This window comes from Cottoperca gobio, chromosome 16 (assembly GCF_900634415.1).
Source record: "Cottoperca gobio chromosome 16, fCotGob3.1, whole genome shotgun sequence".
In the NCBI taxonomy this organism is placed as follows: Eukaryota; Metazoa; Chordata; class Actinopteri; order Perciformes; family Bovichtidae; genus Cottoperca; species Cottoperca gobio.
The window spans coordinates 17,030,797-17,043,973 of record NC_041370.1 but is presented as its reverse complement, the minus strand read 5'-3'; the positions used below and the strand labels follow the sequence as shown (position 1 = coordinate 17,043,973).

The 13,177-nt window shown below is 40.1% G+C and overlaps 1 protein-coding gene across 8 annotated transcripts in view; it reads left to right on the top strand.

Annotated features, from left to right (window-relative positions):
- The window catches only part of LOC115020821 (RNA-binding motif, single-stranded-interacting protein 3-like), a 160,160-nt gene that overhangs the window by 121,747 nt on the left and 25,236 nt on the right, over positions 1–13,177 (top strand). For all 8 annotated transcript variants that reach the window (XM_029450813.1, XM_029450810.1, XM_029450811.1 and 5 more), the window contains 2 exons: positions 4,789–4,946; positions 5,924–6,003. In XM_029450813.1, coding sequence (XP_029306673.1) covers positions 4,789–4,946; positions 5,924–6,003 — 238 coding nt within the window. The remainder of the gene's footprint in view (positions 1–4,788; positions 4,947–5,923; positions 6,004–13,177) is intronic.

The window sequence follows — 13,177 nt, the reverse complement described above, 5'->3', positions numbered from 1 at the left end:
ATGCATATCAGAAGCAGCAGTAGCCAAACACCATGCCCAAAGTAATACCATATGAACTGACCAGAGAATAAATGATGAGCTAATCAGTATCTAGTGTTGACTTTACTGAGCCTCCAGTCATCATGAAGATGGAGAAAAGTGTACATCTCTATGGCTAATGAAACCCCGGGGATTTCAGGGTTTAGGGTTCATAAAGTATTTATGGTATGTTCATTAAGTATTGATTAAGCCGTTAGAAAGCGTTTAGACACCCTGACAATCATTATGAAAGATTAGATCTTGGCTTGAGGAAGAGGAAGATGGAGGAAGGCAGAAATGCGGCGATAGAAACGGGTTGCAGTGAGGGATGAAGGGGACTGAAGATGAAGAGGGAAATGGAAGATATAGAAGAGGGAAAAGAACACGGAAAGGGAAACTCTCCTCTTTAAATATTAATTAGGCATTCACATAGCATTTTAGACAGCAAGGAAGAGGAGATTAGGGTTTAATCTGAGGAAGAGGAGGGGCGAATAGCAAGTAGGGAAAATAAGAAATGACAGGAGGTGGGGGAGCATGAGCAAGGAGGAAGTTAAGGATAAAGATGAGGTGGCCTGAAGGAGAAAGAATAGATGGATTAAAAAAAGGAAATGAGCAGGATTATGTGTAAAACAAGTTTGAAAGGTAAGAGGAAGGAGTCAACATGTAATGAATAGAAAGTCTCATTTCCATAATCATATACTGCCTCTTTATGCAAGTGCTCTGCTAGTTGCAGCATTTCTCTGTCTATGTCTTTACTTAATTCTTTCTCATCTTTCCATCCATCAATTTTCAATACCCGCTCATTCCTGTTCAGGGTTGTTGACGTGCCATCTCTGATGTGAAGTGTTGCTATTTGAGATGCAACGCCAGATTGCAAAGAAATGACATTCAAGTACCGTCTCACCTCATATCCATCCATCTAGCATACAGACCCAGCAGGTGTTTTTCACAGGTATTTAACCATTGCATTGCCCTCTCTTTACCCTCTAGCTCTTCAGCAGGTGTCGTTGCATTGCAGGGTAACCAGGAAGTAGCATGCTAAGAGGTGCAGACCTACTATAATGATGCAGCAATGAGGTTTAATGGGGCTGAAAACACAAGCTGACTGGCTGGCAGGCAGGCTACACAGTCAGGGAGGGGCACAGTTGGTGTGAAGCTGTTTCCAGTTTGTGACAGATGTTACAGAGAGAGAGAGAGAGACAAAGAGACAGAGAGACAAATAGACGGCCAGATAGAGAGAGAGAGAGAGAGGTGCGTCATTTGCAACATGCAGCGTGAGAGATCTCCGCAAAGTAACTTTGCAAATGGCAACTTTGAGCAAAGTCAAGCAGAGTTCATTCACATGTAGGTACTCCAAAGCGCTTTAGTTCATATCCCAGAAGTACTTGTGCAAATAAATGTTTTGCAGCCAACTGTGCCAGGAGATGGTGTGGTGAAGTGTAATGTGATTTCAATAACCCGCCCCTGTTGATTTTGTACCCATCTCACTCTTGATTTCCCCAGATTCAGACAATATAAATGACACAAAGAAAACTAAGGATTTTCAGGCGGGCACAGACATGTATTTAATCAGCAACGAGAGCAGAGGAGGAGAGGTTGTGGCATGCCCTTGTTACAGCAACCGCAAACTGAACGGAAAATGTGGCGTGGCAACAAAACAGCTGACCCGCTTTTTGCTGAAATTGGGAAAACCACTGTGAGATTTTGTTTAAGACGTATTGTCTTTGGATGGAATTAGCTTGTAACCACATTGACAACAGGAATAGGAAATCTTCTGTTTTACCATTAAATCTTGTTTTATTATGGCTTCCAAACAGGATTCAGTCAGTGGTGCCTCACATGGTCATCCAAAGCAAATTCTGCTGCACAAAGAGCAACTGCAGACTGAAACATTTTTATACTTTGTGTCTGGATGAGATATCTTGCTATTGACAAAGTCCACAGCCACAGTAAGAGTGTAGAGAACAGCGCAGCATAGCCTCAGGTGTGCTCTGGAGCTAATTTGTTTGAACGATAGAAACTCAGAGACCTGTAACTTTAAGCTGTGTGACACTGGGATGGATGTGTTTCAGTTTCTCCAATGATCTACTGTAACTTGGATGTGCTACGGTACATTTATGAGCTCTAGCCTTGTTAGCTTTATACTGCTGTGTCTTCTCCTGGGTATTCACATTTTATAGTGCCTTTAAAATTCTCGTTGTTATTGTAAAGGTCTCTCATAGCAACTGAGAATATACATTTCTTGTTCGTCAACCCAGGTCTTATTCATTAGGCTGTTGTTTACTGAATCTAACCACTGTACTGCAGTTTGTCACTGGGTACAAACACGGTCTCATGAGGCAATTGTTCGAGCCTTCGGAAACTAGAATATATCTTGATTTCCTTAACAGAAAGCTCACAGTTCTGTCAGATATGTCTGTATGTTCTGATGATAATGAGAAGGTCACACACACCATGCTCTCAACCAAGTAAAGTTTGCAAAATAAAACCATAACTTTATCCTTTAACTTTAGAAAAGTTTGCCATTTCTATCAGTAGAGCATGTAGACATGTTGCTAAAGCTTCGTTGGAAGTAAAGGATAGGTGGCTGTAATCCTCCTGTTCATACTGGACGTCAAAGATCCCTCCCTAATGAGCTTCCAATATAAGTGATGAGGGACAATATTTGCAGTTGTCGTTTTGCGAAAAAATATATCCTAACGTTTATCTGAAGCTAATGTGAGGCATTAGGAAGGAATCTTTTAAATGCCAGTTTGAACAGGAGGAATGATTACAGCCACCAAAACCTGTTCCAATGTTCATATGTGCACCTGGTTGTTGTTCTAAGCTGTTGTCCTTTGATAAAAAATAACCTATCAATATGGTCTGTTTTGGAAAGCAGTGAAACTATAGTTTACCCCGGTCTGTAGCAAGATGGCCTTGAAGATCTCAGTGACGTAAGTCTTTAGAAAGATGACTCTAAGATCAATGGCAGGTTCCACAGCTGGTACATACGGCTGTACGCCTTTGATGTTGTCGCTTGAAAGAAATGCACAAGCTTGTGTGCGAATGTAAAAGATTACATTCAAAGCCAGTTGCCCTGTGTGGGAAGACACACTGTGCTACTCTATGTATTGGACACTCTGCCAAAGGAAACCCCTGCTGACGAAGAGAGAAGGTAAAATATTCCACACTCCTTCACTGGAGCTGCTCTCCTTATTCTGAATCACTGATTACATATCCCTCCCAATCTTGAAAGCTTTTTGTGTAACAAAGTATTCACACAACGAAACACACACGCAGACATATACAGTATCACACATACGTATATCGTTGTTTGCCCTCGTACTAAAATAAAACTAAACCGTGGACTCTTTACAGCACAGCACACACTTTGTGCACTTTTAATTTTCCATTCCAGCACTGCACAGGATTTAATGTCAGTGTGATACTTGTGTTTCTGCTGCTTGGGTTTGTGCACATGAGATGAGAGGAATATGAAATATGTCTAACACTACTGTTTAATATGAAGAGCTATCTGATGTAATGTATCCTTTGATAGGAGTCTTCTGAATGAGTCTTTTCAGGCACTTCTGGGGACTGACTGTAATACAATGTGTTGTGAAGTACAACATTGAACCTACCATTCAGATTAGCAAAGTTATTACCAAGGCAATAATTAAGAGATATAGCCAACACAGCCATACACTCTTGTGAAGCAATGAAACATCACAGACGCATTTACAAAGTCATTCTGAAGAACTGTATATCCAAATAGTTTTATGAAATTATAAAATGTCTTGAAATGATTTTGTGAGGATTTAAAGAACATGTGTGTATTACACATGTGGAGTTTTGTTTCAATTCACAACGTTACCCATTGGGGAGAAAATACGTTTCCCTTGAAAACGTAAGTGAAAAAGCAGTTATGTTGTATGGGAATGTCCTTTTTAGGAGGCCAGACTGCTCCCTCAAACCCTCTCCTGAATCCATCGTGTTACACTCACACACATGCACACACAGGCTTTGGTCTCCTGCGGAGCATCATTTCAATGGAGTGCAGCTAAACAGAACAAAATAATTGAAGTATAGCAGTCTAAGTAACTGAGAGGCACATTAGAAGGAAGTTCCCTCATTCCCTCGAAGAATTTTAATGCAACTCAGTTAACATCTATGAATCCTGAGGGTCTTTCCTTATTGCTTCAGGGGTTCTGAGTGTGAAGCCGGTGCGTTGCCTTTTCAATGAAATGTTTATTCCTCTTTTGAGGAGAATTTGCCACTTGACTTCACAGATATTTTGCAGTGGGATATTCAGTCATAAATATGGAAATAAATAACTTGAATGGCACTGCCTTAACCTTTAATGTATTTACTGCTGCAAAACCAGCTTTTAGTGGAGGGTTAGAGTACACTCTTTTATTTCTCTTACTTCAGTTTGAGCATTTTACACACACTCATAAAATGAGATTGCCCTTGTGCTAATTAAAACAGTTGTTTTGCTTATCACAGTACATGTCTATGTTTATGAACTGCTGATCTTTCAGAGAATAGTTTTGTGAAGTTTAATTATTTAGAATGAATTGCATAAAAGTGTCTATTGTGAGACCCAATACCGGTGTATTTATGTTCAAGGTTTCAAGAGAGGCATTTTCCATTAGTGCTCGAGTTTCTAAAATTATTCTGGAATAAGCCACTTCTCTTTTCTGTCTGCCGTTGAATCGTTTGCCTATGCAAGACAGAATGAAGTGATGATGCATTTCCACATCTTCTACCGCCGTCTCTCCCCAACAGCAACAGGAGCAGGACCCCACCAACCTTTACATCTCCAACCTGCCGCTGTCCATGGATGAGCAGGAGCTGGAGAACATGTTGAAGCCCTTCGGTCATGTCATTTCCACACGGATACTGAGGGACGCCAATGGCCTGAGCAGAGGAGTCGGCTTTGCCAGGTATGCACACAAACTGTCACTATATGGCTCCCTAAGAATCTTGTATTTAACTGAATCATTAGTAGTTCAGTGTGTGAGGAACTGATTTTACAAATGATTTTCTGTTGCTGCTGAAAAAACTAATTGTACACACCAATCATATCCTGATTTAACTGTAAGCTTTTGGGCAAACTATAATTACTTATCAGGCACAACATATTCATAGTTATTACATTCATTCTTTCAGATTAAAAAGTGCAACATTACCTTGAGTAACTCCCTGCCATTTACAACCAAAGGACTTCTAGCTGTAACTGCTCATTCCAGTACCCTTGGCCCCTTCACCCTGCTCCGTGTGTTTGTGTGTGTGTTTGTGTGTGTGTTTGTGTGTGTGTGTGTGTGTGTGTGTGTGTGTGAGTGTGAGTGTGTGTGTGTGTGTGTGTGTGTGTATGTTTGGTCTTCTCAGTTACACCGTGGAGTGTGCCAGTGATTAGAATGCAGTCAGGGCTTCATTCAGGGTCACTGGCTATGTGTAGAAAACCCAAGATGCACACAGACATGCATGCTCACATACCACCCGCACACACACCACACAAACACACACACTTGCTTTTGCTTGCCAAGCAGGCAATTAGTCATTGAGCTGTGATTGGGTGAGAAGAGCTGAATGGGGGCAGACAAAGAGAACATGACACACAACAGATCAGACTGAATGGAGCTTTTAAACCCGGACAAAGGAAAGGAAACCCCATAGAAAGCACACACACACGCACACACACACACTTACGCACACACAAAGGCCTACCTCAGGCATTTCTTAGACGTGCACAGACAAACAAGCACAATAGACAGGCATTTAATGTACATTAATGACATTTGCATGCCCACATATCCACATTTACACTTTTTAAGGACCACATTGCACTTTGGTCCATATAGAATATTAAGATAAGGAGCTGATTGTCCTCAAGTAACACCCCTTTCTATTTCTTTGTCAGGATGGAGTCGACAGAGAAGTGCGATGTGGTGATTCAAAATTTCAACGGGAAATTCTTGAAAACCCCTCCAGGCATGACAGGTAAGTGTCGATAACCAACACAATTGCGTTGCTCTGGCAGAGCTTGTGTGTCTCTAGAGTGAGAGTGAGGCGTTTCTCTATAGGTCAGGTGCTCATATAATGTAGATGCCGCACTATGTGGCATCACACTCTCAATCTTCCTACACACACTGAGGTTGCTTTCCTCAAAAGGTCAGATTATTTTAGCGTGTTATTTTAACTCCGTTTGCCACCAACCTTTAATAGCACCTCCAATAAGTTCAGAGGTTTGTAATGGAAGTCACCTTTTAGTGTCTTAATGGTTAATGCCATTTTTCACCTGCACACATAATGGTGTTGTCATTTGCACATTATGAGAAGGTGGAAAGCTTGCATGAATGGGGATGGGTATTGTTAGAAAATCTTTAAAGGCCAGAACGAAAGCAGTACCTGAGTTTGGGTACGGATACCAACATGATACTTATCTTCAGGACCTTAGTTTGAGAAATGTAATTAATTACACCCGTACCTGTCACAACTATCACTGTATTTTCAAGACTGAATTACATGTTTTATCAGTCACGCAAGGAATATCCCCGCCTTTTGATGTTACAACATCTGTCTGTGTGGAAACAGTGTCAGTGTGACTTCTAATATATCAGCATCGTCTCTGCTGCTCTGTTTCTCTCTCTGTCCCATTCCTCAGACCACCTTGAGTTGATTTAGGAGGAAGATCTGAGTGACAAATTGACTATTGACTGTGCGGGACACAGATTTAGATGCACACATGCACGAGGGGAAGAGAGAAGGGGAAGGATGAAGGATGGGGTTGCAGGGAGAGAAGGAACGGGAGGAAGAGAGAATGCAATGAGGATGGAATTGAGCATCCTATTGGATGTTGGTGTAAAAGAGAATGACTGAGAGAGAGAGCGAGCGAGAGAAAGAAAGAGAGAGCCAAGTGGGGTGACTAAACATGGAGTGAGATAGCTGAGGTGGGGAGAAGCAAACTGAAAGTGACACAGAATGAAAGAGACGAGATAGAGATACAAAATGATCAAATATAGATAGAGAGAGGGGAGCTGCGCCACGCTGAAGATAATGGAAATCAAGGACAGTCAGAGAGAGCTGTGCCCCGTGCCCTGGCAGTATGATTTGTGATGTACAGCATGGCGGGCGGCTCAGTTTTTCACCCGGACACTCACACACTGCCGTACTTCTATATACTGTGAGATGTAGCTGTGGAATTTTGTCACAGGTGAATGATTCATTCCATCCATAGCTGCAGCTTTCTGCAGCCTGCGTGGGTGTCAGTGTGTGTGAGAAACACAGAATCTTAACTGCAAGCAAAACATGAGCTTCATGGTTGTAATAGTGTGAAGGTTGACAAATGTATTGCCATGAAGAATCTGAAAAGCAAAGTGTTGTGATGTTGACTGTTATAGCGTATCAAAGAACTCAGTGTTACAGATTATTGTCCCGGTTCATTTAATCAAAATCTGTTAAGAGAAATTCCTCAACAGGTTATCATGTTAATCCTTTTTGCACATACTCACTGTAACAGAGCATGATATAATTTAAAAGCTACTGGTGACTAGGGATTACTGATAGATGCTAAACTAACTTAAAGCTGCTCTTATCAATATTTCCATATTAACAATGTATAAAGTGACAATGTGTACATAAAGTAAGAGGGGTCACTCATAGTGATACTGATCATCCGTGCAGCTCTTCTCTATGGAGCTTTTTAGCATCTTTCAGCAAAGAAATTTGGTTGAGTCTCAGCTGTCATCATTCTTGTTTCCTTTAAGCGAGCGTTTTTAGTGAGAAAGCTCTCAAAAGCAACAAACAGCACACTACCTTGTGAACATAGTTGAGCATTTAGCAACTTAAGAGCCTAATGTTTTCCTCAGCAGTTATTGGAGACCAAAAACAGGGTCATTGAATATTACAGGTCATTTAGCAGACGCTCTTATCCAGAGCGACTTACAGTGAACTAACTACAGGGACAGTCTCTCTGGAGCAACTCAGGGTTAAGTACCTTGCTCAGGGGTACGATGGTGGCAGCCCTGGTGTTGAACTCACAGCTTTCCGGTGTTCTGTGTGGAAGGCACACACAAACACGCACATTGCACTCACTCTTTCTATACCCCCAAGTCGCTGACCTCTATATATAAATATAGACGGATGCGTTGCTTGGCTTTGCCAGGGGTTTCCATTTTTTTCCTTTGTGTGAGTGTGTTAACGGATGTTGACCAGTTCAATTGCTCTGAGCTCACAAAACAGTGAAATTGGGAGAACCTTGCCAACCAGACTCTCTGTGTACTGATCCACAAAACACACATACACACACACACACACACACACACACACACACACACACACACACACACACACACACACACTGTTGTTCGGATCTAATACACAGAGAGAAGCCATGTGTCTCTAAAGCTTAATGTTCTGTTGATTTATGCCACTGACTGTGTTACTGTGGTATTTCCACGGCTGTTGTAGTGACATTATCACCAACCGTTATGCTTTATTTTGTTGTTAGTCTACTTATTACTGACACTTGTCTGATACAAAACACCACACAATCACTGTTATTAAAGGTTAAACCTGCTCTTCTGATGCAGTGTACTGTGGTAATGCATGTGTGCATATCACTGAGTGAAGTGTGCTACTGGTTCTACTGGTGGTTCCTGTCGTAGAGATAGAGTGTCTAGATTGGACATAGACTTTGATTGCTCTGCTCTTTAACTTTAATTGATACAGAAAGTGCAGGAGTTTAGTCTATACAGATGTATATTGTCTTCATTGTTATGTTACTTATGAATACAGGATATCTAGAATAAGTAAAAAAACATTCCAAAGGTCTTAAGAAGGGCCCCACAGCTTCTTCTTTTCTCCATCAGTAAAATGGGTTGGAAGACACAGAGCTGTCCTGCAAATTCGACATTCCAATCTGATGTGTTTAATCAGCCTGCGTATTAACTATACACAGTATTTCTGTCTTGTCTGCGCTCGTCGGTCGATAATGTTCTGCCCCCATACTGTGAGGGAGAGAGTTGGAACCAGTTGGAAGCTCTCCCTATGCAGCCTTAAAGAGCACACATCTTCTACATCTTCATCATGACCCTGTCACTTCATCCCACACAAGCTTCATATAATAAGCCTTTCTTGTTCTCGATGACAGATTCAAACAGTCAGCACTTAATAATGAAAACAGACTGAGAATACGAGTGAGTGTTGACTTCAAAGGGGTGCCCCAAGATAAAAATATGAAGTGATGATTCTGCATTTCTTTTGATTTCATGGACCAGAGTGAGAGGAAAGTATCACCGGGCTTCTCCTCTATTTCTGGAGGGAAAATCTACTCTAAAACAGGATTCATATCTTCCACCTCTGGTCAAGAATTATTGAGTTATTATTATTATTAATAATAATAATAATAATAATAATAAGCACATTAAAAAATGTTTCTCAAAACACGATCTTAGAGTCTGGAATAGTCTTAGAGTCTTTTTTTAAGCAATAATAAATGTTTCTATTTAGATTAATATACAATGTACTTCCAAACACACACACACACACACACACACACACACACACACACACACACACACACACACACTAGAGGTTGAGGGTCTCTCAAGAGATCTTGTTGCAGCATTCAATATTTGGTAATAATAAGTCCTGATTACACACTCATGCAGTCCAATAATACAAATACATTGCAGTTTAACGTTTAAATTATTAAATCAGGAGCTATGTTATTTTTTTTGTGTCACAAACAGTAATTACAATTGACCTGGACAGATGTTGCTTAAGAAAAGTATATAAATAAGTAATTATTAATTGGACTGGTTAAGGAAAAGAAAGAGGGAAATTCACTCATTCACTTTTGCATGTATTCTTTTTTTCTCTGTTCAAGCTATGTCTCTCTTTCTGTCTCCTCCCAGTTATCCTCTCTCCCACGCTATCACCTCTGTCCCCTCGTGTTCCCTGTTCGCCTGGTTTTCTAATCATTCTGTCTGTCTGTCTCTCTATCCCACTATCTGATATAGTATTTTTAGTGCACTCCCCTAATGGTGAGACAAACAAAGCACAAGAATAAAAAGAGTCCAAATCTCATCAGAGAAAGCATATTATCATTCGGTAGTTTCAATAATAATCAGGAGGCTTTTAAAAATGCATGCATCCTTAAATGTGTCTTGTATGATCATGAGGCATTAATCACCCGTTCATTGCAGAAGTGGTTTAATACTTTCATAAATAGGAAATTAATTTGATTTGATGTTCCTGATAATGGAAGAAAAAAGCTGTAGTGAGAAAAATATTGTGTAATTATGTGGCATTACTGCGCTGTCAGACAGAGTCGGCTTACATGCATTAAGTGGAGCCTTTATTTGGAACTTATTCTCCACTCAAACGCTGCCATGGGCGTTAAAATGTGATGTTTTTGAAGCACTGACCAAATCACATCAATTCTGTCAAGTTCTGGAAGATGCAAAGACATTTAGTGCTTTCTTAACGTCATTTTGGGAATTCAATTCTTAAATAAATATGGCAGTTCATCAATACGTTTTACTCCTTCTTGTCTCACAGCCAATTATTTTTCGGTTGCTTTACATTTATGACGAGAAAAATGTATTAAATATAGTGAACTTCTTCCCCCCGGGGATGCTGTCAGCTTGTACTTTACAGGGGAGGCCACACAGGCCGGAGATCATCTCAGTTTTATTTTAAACTTAATGAGTGTAAATACCTCATAAATCTCAGTTCCCTGCCTCAGCTTACAATCCTTACTTTTTTGTTTATTGCAATAGACATCTATTGAATTTTTAATGCTATAAAAATGCTAATAGCAATATGAATAAACATTTTCCAATACATATTTCTTGATTTTGGTGGTAAATAGTTGGCTTCCTCTCGTGTGAGATGCTTGAACTAACCCTCCAGAGTGCATGTTGTTCTGTCCCAGGGCTCGGAGTTCTTTGATGCCGGGTGTCTTAAAGAAAAAGAAAAAAAGGCGAGATCCCATTCAGCTGAGGGATTCCTCGTTTTGTCACATTTGGGATTTGGATGCCATTTTCCAAATGAATGATTTCCCATGTCGCTCGCTAATGGATTGTATTGTATTTTAAAAGTGAATCTTCCCATTTGAGGGATTGAGTCCCACTTATATGATATTCCCTCTCTTCCTACAGTGAAAACTGAAACCAGTCATAAGTCATAAGCGAAGGCTTTACTCACCTACAGATTGGTGCATTTCTTCTAAGATCTTAAGTATCTCCCACACTTAACCAAGAGCATCTAGAATAACCTGTGTGTTTCCTTCCCCGTATTTTTATTTACCTCCAATTTCTTTGCCTGTGTCCCTCTCACCGGAGCACAGATGGATATGTTTGTTTGCTCTGCTGGAGTTTTAACAGTTTCTATATTGCCCTATTGCGGTTTGCAATATCCCACAGCTGCAATGAGTGGTAACAGTATGTGATCCACTCTTCACAGTACAACCCTGCTACCTATACACATCCTGTCAGTTACACACAAAACACCACAGATCGAAAATTCCCATTTATTTTATTTTATTACCCTGTAGCATTCACGTGTACACACACACACACACACATATTCAGACAGCAAACAACCGACCTCCCCGTCTTTTTATTGACATCTTTTCCAGTCTTCACATCTTCTATTTCCTATGTGCATGGCCTGATTCTGCAGTGACAGGGTGTCACACTGTTTTTCCCCCAAATTAAGCAAAAGAAAACACTTTACACTACTTTACACTATCTGATCCACAAAGCAGTGAGACTTTGATGGATCAATTAAACTAGTAAATCAGCTACTGCAAGCCTTGGTTAATGAGTACAGATACATCTTGTAAACAGTTCCTAATTTAAACAAACAAAGTCTTTTGTCTATTCACTTCACTTACTTTCCGTTGTCAAGTTTGCAGCTCTTGGCAACGACTTATGTTGTTTGGTAGCATTGACTACAGGGAACACACGAACAGTACACAGACCACATAGTAGCTACATGTGTGGGTGGCTCTTTTTATTTTTGCTTCAGTATTTAGTTCCCACATTCTTCACAGGGATGAAGGTCAGAAGCACATTTCTACAGCAAAGCAAAAACAGTAAATTCAGATTCAGTTTGAATCTTTTTTAAATTGGCATGATAGTATATTAACAATCACAAAATGACAATTAAAATATTACTCTTTTTATGTTAATGTATGATACTTTGACAGATTAAGACATGTATAGCCTCAGGGGCTACATACCTTTGTTTTTACAACTAGAATATATTATGATGCTTACTCATAAATACATGGAACAAATACCAAGGACAAACTCCCCCCAAGTCATGAAAGCCAATGACAAATTAGTGGAAACAAACAAAGGCTGTGTAAGCCATAAAATCTGCATTTTATTTATTTACAAATGCCATCAACTAACTACATCCATAACTAGAAAAGCTTAACATCTGTTATTGTCTCAAAGTATGGTATACGTTTGGTCCCAACTTCTTCTGTTTGATACAAAAACTCCTGTTACTCACTGAGTCAATAAAGATGTCTTTATTGCTGCCCACATGCGCGATAAAAATAACACCTTTATGAATAATAAACCAGGTTTGTGATCAAATGTGACCACAGCATAAAGCTAATAGTATTGTTTCTCCTCAGTGGGCCTGCTTACTGTGTGCATCCACACAGACTCTTTCTGTTACTGTAAAGATCCACTAAGCCGCCCATTTTGCCTCCATTAATTTTCCATGAGACCTGAGCAGTTGTGTGCACAGTGCAGTAGTTTGTTCTGCAAACTAAGCGACAGTGTTGGAATTTCCCACACAAAGTCTTTACCTGTCGGGACACTGAAAAGAAAAACACAGCCCGGGGCAAGAAGGGGAATATTGTTGTGCTTGGGGCTACAAACATTGATTTATGTGTGACTGTAGCAATAATTTTTGCTCATTCCATTTGGATTGGATTTTATTTCAACTACATGTCCTGTTTACAAAAATATACATATCTGAACTCTCATATCCATATATTTGGTTCAGACTATGTGAATTGCCTGAAAAGTGACCGATTTTAGGGGGCAGACACAGCTGTACCTAAATTCATCCCAAATTCATCACTTTGTGTTATAGAGCTGCAAGAGTGAGAGCAGCAGGGGTCAAACTGACAATTAAAAATGTCCTT